The 8,762-nt window shown below is 47.9% G+C and overlaps 1 protein-coding gene across 10 annotated transcripts in view; it reads left to right on the forward strand.

Annotated features, from left to right (window-relative positions):
• The window catches only part of CLIP1 (CAP-Gly domain containing linker protein 1), an 88,318-nt gene extending 80,360 nt beyond the window's left edge, over positions 1 to 7,958 (forward strand). For 6 of the 10 annotated variants that reach the window (XM_037051989.1, XM_037051994.1, XM_037051992.1 and 3 more), the window contains 6 exons: positions 3,003 to 3,120; positions 3,217 to 3,367; positions 3,954 to 4,003; positions 4,935 to 4,940; positions 5,828 to 5,952; positions 6,278 to 7,958. In XM_037051989.1, the coding sequence (XP_036907884.1) occupies positions 3,003 to 3,120; positions 3,217 to 3,367; positions 3,954 to 4,003; positions 4,935 to 4,940; positions 5,828 to 5,952; positions 6,278 to 6,503 (676 nt within the window). In that variant the 3' untranslated portion in view covers positions 6,504 to 7,958. The remainder of the gene's footprint in view (positions 1 to 3,002; positions 3,121 to 3,216; positions 3,368 to 3,953; positions 4,004 to 4,934; positions 4,941 to 5,827; positions 5,953 to 6,277) is intronic. The other 4 variants (XM_037051991.1, XM_037051996.1, XM_037051997.1 and 1 more) reach the window with 1 other exon arrangement.
• Positions 7,959 to 8,762: the final 804 nt, after the last annotated feature.

The following is an 8,762-nucleotide window of genomic DNA, read 5'->3' on the forward strand; positions in this document are numbered from 1 at the left end:
CCCTCGCCGCGCGGGCGGCCGCCTGACTGTCTCCGAGCTCTCGCTGCTCATCTCACCCTCTCTTTTCCCTTCCTGCTCTTGCTTCCTTTGCTCTATCTGTGTGTCTTTCATGGTAAGGCTAAAGAAAGTCTATCCACGTTATAATAAATGAATTTCATATATTTTTAGTAAACCAAGTTGTTGTATATATTTTTGGCTGCCTCTGTCCCTCCGTGTCTTGCTTTTGTTTTGTAACATACTCTCAGCGGTATCCACGCACACGCACACACATGTTATCTTTACACAACACGGATCCCACTTGGTTCTGCTGGCAGATTTGCATCTCCCGTGTTCCTGACACTCGGTTCTCGTCCCCTCGCATTTGTAAAGCTTGCCCAGCAACACCTTAAGGGTTTTGCTTCATTACTAGAATTCACTTCTCACGTGAGTAGTAAGGAAAGAATCTGGGTAGCTCCTGCAGAGCTACGGTTGCTGGTCGCTCTGGCCCTTCCTTCCTGGGACGTTCACCTTCCCTTTTTGGCATTTTGAGTGACGCCAACCACTCTAGTCGGCGTGGCTTCCAAGCAACACAGGCCCCGTGGGTGTGGTTTGTGACGCTGATGCCAGTGACGTTGGCATGCGTGGTTTAACTCCGCCCCTCTTGGTTCGCACAGTGGGGTCGGGGCTTAGAAGTAGCCTCAGGAGCCAGCCGTGCAGGTTTGTCCCAGAGATGAGCTGCCAGCGTCTGTGTGTCCTGGCGTTTGTCACAAGTTACAGCCTTTTCCTAACCACGCATCTTTTGGTAACCTGTACAAGAAATGTCTTGCTTGCCCTCTCCTTGGAAAGCGGCCTTGCTGAGAGGTTGTGTGTATGTGACGATAAGCAGATAAAGATGCCCAGACCTCCCGCCTCCTGCCGGCTGGGGTCCCTAACACCAGGTCCCTGTGATGTCGTGGCTACCTAGAGTCCTGACGATGGAAGAATCCAAGTCTGCTCAACGACCCCAAATCCTGGTGTTTCTCAGTAAAAACATTTAGAGTGACATTCAGATTTGAGTTGGATTTATCACAGCTGAAGCTCTTGAAAAAGGTTTTACAATAAACTACCAAGTAAGTTCAGTAGAAGCTTCAGAAGCCCGAGCTCTGCCGAACCTTTGGATGACATCAGATGCTTCCTTTCCAGGTGGAAGAAGGGCTCATATATTTCCTCTGTTAAAATCTTTGTTTTTGTTTCAACCTAAGCAAGATCCTGTTTCATAGCAAGGTGTTACTCAGTGACTCACCATCACCAATGCCCGCTCCCTGTTCAGGGCACAAATAATGTTTGGGTGTTGAATTCAAGAAATTTCTGTAAGTCTTGGATTCTTTTCTTACTACTTATCATTCTGGAGTGTGAGTGTAAGCCACACAATGAGACAAATACGACACATTTTATCTTTGCGTAGAACTTCGGTTCACCATAAATCACAAGAATTCTGTAATTCGTGTGCCGGATATCGTGGGTCTCACTAACCAGACATCCGTTCTGCCATTTCCTACCTGGGCCTCGGTCTCCGACTCTCCCTGTTGATTCTGGAACAGACCAAACCACAACGTGTTCCGTACCCACCCACCCCTCACAGAACCGGGAGCGATTTGGCGTGTTGTTGAGGTTCCGAATTCTCACTGATGATCAGCTGCATTAAAGAAGTGTTTAGGCTGTGTGGCCTGAGGGCTGGCCAGGAAAATTTTCTCCAGTTTTGTTTTTCCCGAAGTATTTTTGTGATACCAGGTCTTTTTCCTCTTATGTCACACTGCATTTTAAAATGTAATTTTTTTAAAAGCACTGTTTTAAAATGACAGATTCACAGAAAATTGCAAAGGCAGTCCAGAGTGGTCCCACGTGCCCTTCCCCCAGAGCCCCCTTAACGTGGACACGTGACGTACTCTATAAGCCTTACCTCTGAACATCATACGGGTGCCCCGGTTTTCCTACCGATGCCCTTTTCCTCTTCGGGATCCAAGCCAGGAAACCACATTGCACTCATGTCATTGCACCTTAGTCTCTTCCCATCTGTCACCATTGTCAGCCTTTCCTCGTTGGTGACTGTGGCCCTTTCACACGCATGTGATTCTTACAACAAAACTTTAAGCAAATGCACGCACAGGTCAACACTCAGCCGCCCGCCCTTTCGGGTGGTACCTGCTGCGTCTCGCCCCAATCCCCGTGCCCCGTCCCCCTGCCCCTTCCTTTTCCCACTCCCTCGCCTCTGTGTGTTTCCCTCTCATCAAAGGCCTGGCCCCTCCCTCTGCTGGCAACCAAGCACTGAGCGGGGCTGAGAACAGGAACCCGGGGCTCAGACCTCCCTCCAGACACCCCACGCTGCCATTCTGTACCTGGAAATTCGCCTTAACATTCCTGTTCCAGCCTCTGTGAGCAACTCAATGTCCTCCTCAGGTCCCACGGAGGAAAAGTGAGAGTCCTTCCGTCTGAATAGTAGTAGATCACTACTGTTTTGGCCCATAAGATCTCAAAACCAAATTCTTGGAACTTGCAAAAAGTTACTGAACTTAGTGAGAACCAATCGATATTTCCAGCATAAAACTGCTGTGCATGACATCCGTATAACCGCTTTGCATGTGTGTATTTTAATCGTTGTTACTGCTTGGTACTAGTTTATTCAAGAAGTAACAGAATTCAGCTGGGTAGATATTTAAAAGAATTCTTTGGGGGGGGTGCAACAGTTTTGTTTTTTTAATTGTACATCTTCCGAAGTTATTAACTTGTTTCTTTAAATTCAAATGGATACAATGATATGCAGATTCTGGCATGTCTATGCATAGTAAACTTATTCTGCCTTCACAGTAAGTAAAACTTCAAGTCAAATTTAGACACATAGTAGCCTTAGCCCCCTATACAACTTCCCCGCGGTAGACATTTTTTCCTTTACATTAACTCGAGTTAATCGCGTGCTTGTTCTAAGACGGTTGTGCACCGGTCACTCTCAGTTGATTTCGGGAATTTTTGACTCTTTGGTCTTTTAGGGAATCCAAGTTATTAAAAGACACTGATGAAGAAAAAGCTTCCTTGCAGAAATCCATCAGTATTACTAGTGCCTTGCTCACAGAGAAGGACGCGGAGCTGGAGAGACTGAGGAATGAGGTAGGGGACCGTCCTCGCGTCCTCGCGTCCTCGCGTCCTTGCGTCCTCGTGGCCTCCTCCAGGCCTCCCGCAGCCTGAGCCCACCCTCTGTTTCAGGTGACGGCACTCCGTGGGGAGAACGCTTCTGCCAAGTCCCTGCACTCCGTGGTGCAGTCTCTGGAGTCCGACAAGGTGAAGCTGGAGCTCAAGGTAAAGAACTTGGAGCTTCAACTCAAAGAAAACAGAAGGCAACTCAGCAGCTCCTCAGGTAAAACGCTGCCCGCGTGGCACTCCTTCCTGACCCCGTGGTGCCCGCTGCTCCCTGCAGAGGGGCCGTTTCTGGCCAAGGTTGAAGGCAGCTGACGTACGGCTCCACCCGGCCCTTCTGCCCTGGGCTCTCCCACTGCTGATTCAAACGAGGGCCGGGCATGACCCAGGTCCAGGGGTGCACCTGGTATCCTACTCTGGGCCTCCCCGTGGTCTGGGGTGTTGGCAGAAACAAGACAGCAGACACGGCTGCCACCTCAGTGCAGTTGCAGGCTCCAGGGGTGCCCCACTGAAGGAGAACAGAGGTGGTCCCCGCCTCCTTAAATTGGGGTGAACAGGACGGCTGTCCTTATGCAGCAGAGAGCCTGCCCGAGAGAGAACACCCGCAGGGCTCAGGCCAGCACCGGGTGGGTCCCTCGGGGGTCCGGGTAGGGGACAGCAGCTCACAAATGTGTTCTCGAAGAGGCACAGCTGGGAATTCCACCGAACATGAGTTTCTAGTGCTGGCCCTCTCATTTCGACAAGAAGGAAAAAGATGGCAGGTTTTCCAGACCCCCTCCCCTTTTTCTCTTGTGTTTTACCTTCAGGCAATACTGACCTGCAGGCGGAGGAGGACGAGCGGGCCCAGGAGAGTCAGGTGAGGCGCCCCCTTTTGCTTCGCTTGCTCGCTGTCTTTAAAAAATCATTTCATCTTTTGAACAGGTAATATGATCTAAATACTAAGCAGTGTGAGAGGTATCAACAGATAAAATAAGTCGCCCTCCAAACCTTTCCCTCCCAGTCGGTTCCCAGCCCTCCGAACAGGTCATCACTGTTATTAGTGTCTTTGTAAAAAAAACAGTTTCAGGAATTTTTTTGAATGTGCACCTAAGCCAAGACTAACAGTCCTTCCCCTCTATGTACATGGTGGCGTGTTACATACAGTGATGTGCACAGGTCTTTTTCGCAGCTGTACGGCGTTCCATGTTGCGGACACACCTCGATGTCATTGGTTCTCTGTGGCTGGCGTGACACTCGGGATGTTTCTCATCTCCTAGGGGCACTGTGAACAACACTGAGATGGCTTGTTTTGGACATCTGTCACTTTGCAGATGTCATACCATTTCTTTGGAATAAATTCCTGCAAGTAGAATTGCTCTACCTTCAAAACACAGGGTTCTGGAAACTTCCCTACAGCCACAAGTAACAGAACAGTCCTAGTTCTAAAAACGAGGTCCTATAGAGGCAAAGTACTCTCTTTTCGGAAATATAACAGCTCACTGGCAAGAAGCACCTGTCTTCGGTTTTAATGGTATTTGGATCTGTTTATTCTGTTCAAAAGTCACAGGCATAAGAGCCATGTTTCACTTGTAAATAAAAACTCAGGGAGTTGGCAGTTTCTCTGCCATCTCCTTGGAAAGGCGTGAAGAGGTTCAGCAGGTGCGGTAACTTACCCTGGTTAGCACCGTCTGCTTAGTGTGTGTGTCTGAAGAACTTCAACTTAATTAACAGTGTTTTTTCTTTCTCCCCCTTTCCTTTCTGCTTCCGTTTGCTTCATCTGCCGCTGCCAACGCTTTTCTTCCAATCAGCAAATGGTTTGTTTTATGTTTCCTAATTTGTGAGCGCGTGGTGTGCATGCGTGCGAGTGTACGCGTGGTCTCCCACTCTACTTACATCCGTTTTGTGCCTTTTTCTTCTTCCCGAAACGGAGCTCCTACCATGATAGGGTCTCGGCAAATGCAGTTTCAGAACTGAGAGCGAGCGGTCAGTGGCCCTGCCGTCCCTGTCGTCCTCAGAGAGCCACAAAGCTGCGATTGCTCGCTAGCTGTGTTCCCCAGGGAGCCCCGGCTGGCGAAAAAGGCCGATTACTTCTTTAAAACTCACACCATCTGTGGATGTGTACACCCTCATACACATTTTTTCAATACTGTGAAGTGGGATGTTTTCATCGGCTAGTTAGAGCAATGAGAACTTTTTGTTATCGGTAGAAGAGGGAAGCAACGAAATTGCCCCTGGTTTGAAAGCAACTGTTAGGACGAGACCCTTTCCTCCCTCTGGTCACCTGCCGCCCCACTACCAGGCACCTGGGCCCGTCACTCTTCCCCGCTGTGGCATCTGGGCACGGGCCAGAGCGCCGCCTCGGCCAAAAGGGAGCTCGGAACCCTCTTTCAAACGCCTCCACCTCTCTCTGAAGGCTCACTCACCGTCCTGCCGTGACCAGTCAGTGGCTGGGGTGAGGAGGATTTCCCCGCCCTCTGTCCAGTCTGCAGACCTGCGTCACGGACTAGTCCAGCAGGGTTTCTGTAAAGTTTTCCGTGTGTGTGTAACACACAGGTTCCCCAACGGCCAGTGTCGGCCCCCTGCGACGTGCTGCACACTCGCAGCCGGAGCGGACAGGGTGCGTCTGTGACTACTAGACAGCCCACCGTGCACGCTTTAGACGGTTTACACATCCGGTTCTTTTCTCTTTCTAACACATTAGATTGATTTCCTGAATTCAGTAATAGTGGACCTTCAGAGGAAGAACCAAGACCTCAAGATGAAGGTGGAGATGATGTCAGAGGCAGCCCTTAACGGGAACGGTGACGACCTAAACAATTACGACAGGTACTTCACATAAAGCAGTGCTGAGCAGAACCTTCGCTCCATCTGAATAAACTGTGTTCTTAGAGTCGGGTCCTCCAGTGGGTTGGAGAAACAGTTGCTCAGTGGTTAATGGGCTGCAAATCCATTTCCGTAAATCTGGCAAGAGAGTGATACACATTACTGGGGGCTTGACCTGAAAATGTTGGTGTGAGTGGTGGCAGCGACACTCAAGGCTCCCAGATGTGGCCAGAACTCTCACTTACTTTTTGTGCTTTACAAGTGATACCGCCCCTTGAATGTCTAATGATAGCGATGGGGTTCTGATCACACACGTTCATACCCACAGTGATGACCAGGAGAGACAGTCCAAGAAGCCGCCTCGCCTCTTCTGTGACATATGTGACTGCTTTGATCTCCACGACACGGAGGACTGCCCCACCCAGGCGCAGATGTCCGAGGACCCGCCCCACTCCACACACCACGGCAGCCGAGGCGAGGAGCGCCCGTACTGTGAAATCTGCGAGGTGTTCGGGCACTGGGCCACCAACTGCCACGACGACGAGACCTTCTGACGCAGCCGCAAGCCGAGCCCGGCCCCGCGGGCGCCCCGTGGGTGCCCCGTGGGTGCCCCGTGGGTGCCCAGGCGGCCAAACACCAGCATTGCGTGTGCGGCCTTCGGGAGAGCGCGCGCTAGTTCTGAGCCCCATCTGCAGAGCTAAGAAAATATTTTGATCCTCAACAAATCGCTCTTTTAGTTTCCCCTTACAAGTTAGAATAATAAAAAACTAAACACTTAGTAGGTGAGTTTTCACCTCTGACGTTGTCATCTAGACCTGGCAGTCTGAGTGAGACGTTGCACCAGAGTTGCACCAGAGGCCGTTAAGTTTGTCTTCCCCGGGAAACCTCGTAGAACAGCCCCTCCCTCCCGGTACCTTATTTAAGTAAGTTATGCCGTTACTCTTCACGTTTGCACTAAAATCCCTCCAGGCTGCGTTTGTATATTTAGGTCTTTTGGTTGAGCTTTGACACTGGAATGAGTTGAAAAAAAATGTGCCATTTTGCATCTTCATCTACCCGTTTATAAAGTATTTTATTCTTAATCGAAGAAGTACCTGAGCTCTTTGCACTACCTGCCGTCAGTAGTGCCTTCACTCCGGCTTGGTGACACCTGGGTGTGATCACGAAATCACGGAGCAGGTGGGCGGGGCGCGCCCCCAAGCTGCTGCGGGTCGTTCTGTAATCCACATGCTGCTCCCACTTCCTCACTGTGGCGTTGTACTGGTTTTACATAATTTCAGCTTCTATATATTATATGTATATATTTTTTAAAAATCTCTATTTTGGGAAAAAGCATACACAGTGTGTCTTTCTTTTCAGACTTTTACCTTTATGAAAAAGAAAACATTTAGAGTGTTCATCAGGACATAATGGGCTGGGCCAGAAAGGGCATCACACAGAGTTGGAAGCAACTTTTCTTTCATTTTCGTTTTGTTTCTTTGTCAGATAGAAATAAATACAGATTTTTTTCTTCTCCAGCAGAGATCCCCCTGCGGTCGATTAACTAATGATAAACCACTATACAACACCTACACTAACCAATCTGCAGTCTACAAGTTGTTTTTACCGTCTTTAGATGAATGTATGATGAGAAAGTCAACATTAATAATTTTGGATTTTCTTATCACAAAAAAATTAAATGAAGGACCTCAGCCTCCAGAAGTTTATCGACCAGTTTGGATCTATTTATCTTGATTTGAATGTCTTCTAGAAGATGTAAAAAGTAATAAATGTATCTTCCATGCTACATGTATAATAAGAACTTCTATAATTGTATATATGCTTCTGATGTATTTTCCCCTCAAGATTATTAACTGTGTGTTTGATAAGTGAAAAATCTGTAATTGGTTGAAATTTTCTGGTTATAAACATAATAGGAATTGTTTCACAAACAATATGTAAATCAGTATTAAAATTTGAGTAAACAGATGTTCTGTACCTACTTTAATAAATGGTTATTCTCTTTTGCACAGTGGTAGTAACTGATATTCTTCTCAGGTTTATTTGTCATAATGGTTTTTCCTGAAATGAGCCAGCCCTGGAGATCCAAATAGCAAGTTCTACTGTAGTCTTGCTGATAAACAACTTTAAGAGACTGGGTATATCCTTCTTATCTCAAAGCAGCCTATAAACACAGTATTTATAAAATAAAGCATAAAATAAATACCTGTGGTAGTTATCTGTCTCTATGCCACCCTGTAATGCCGGACAGACATGGCTGGCACCATGTAGTACCATTTACTGATCCACAAAGTCTGAGGGAGAAACTGAAACTTGCTGCAGTATTTACCTAAATAATGACGGATGCAAACACCTGTTTGATGGGCACAGACTTGCCCGGAGGTAGACATTTCCGAAAGAAAGTCACCGGTTAGTTGAACAAGAACGTTACTGTTACCGAAATGACACCCTGACATTTAGTATTTGCCTGTAGTACTGACCTCGGGGGTTGAAGAACTCGGATTACTAATTAAACTTACTGTGGTCATTGCACATTCGAAAGCTAATGCAGTGTTACATGTTAATTACAGTTCAAAAAAGTAAAAAGACTCAGGATGAAACAACTGCAATATTTATGGGGCAAATGCATCAGGATAGCAAACTCTCCACACATTGTTTCCACGTAAAACCCTTCTGTTGACCATCTGGCGCCCAGCTCCTGGCTGAGGGTGATAGCTGATGCCCCTGGTCTTGCTAGTTTACCTCTGGCTGCTGCGATTTGGCTAGCCTGGGGCATTTTTCCTCTCCCAGTAGGTGGCGCCCTCGTTCAACTT

The sequence above is a fragment of the Sturnira hondurensis genome, unplaced genomic scaffold, assembly GCF_014824575.4.
Source record: "Sturnira hondurensis isolate 20B ecotype Veracruz unplaced genomic scaffold, ASM1482457v3 Scaffold0007406, whole genome shotgun sequence".
NCBI classification, from domain to species: domain Eukaryota; kingdom Metazoa; phylum Chordata; class Mammalia; order Chiroptera; family Phyllostomidae; genus Sturnira; species Sturnira hondurensis.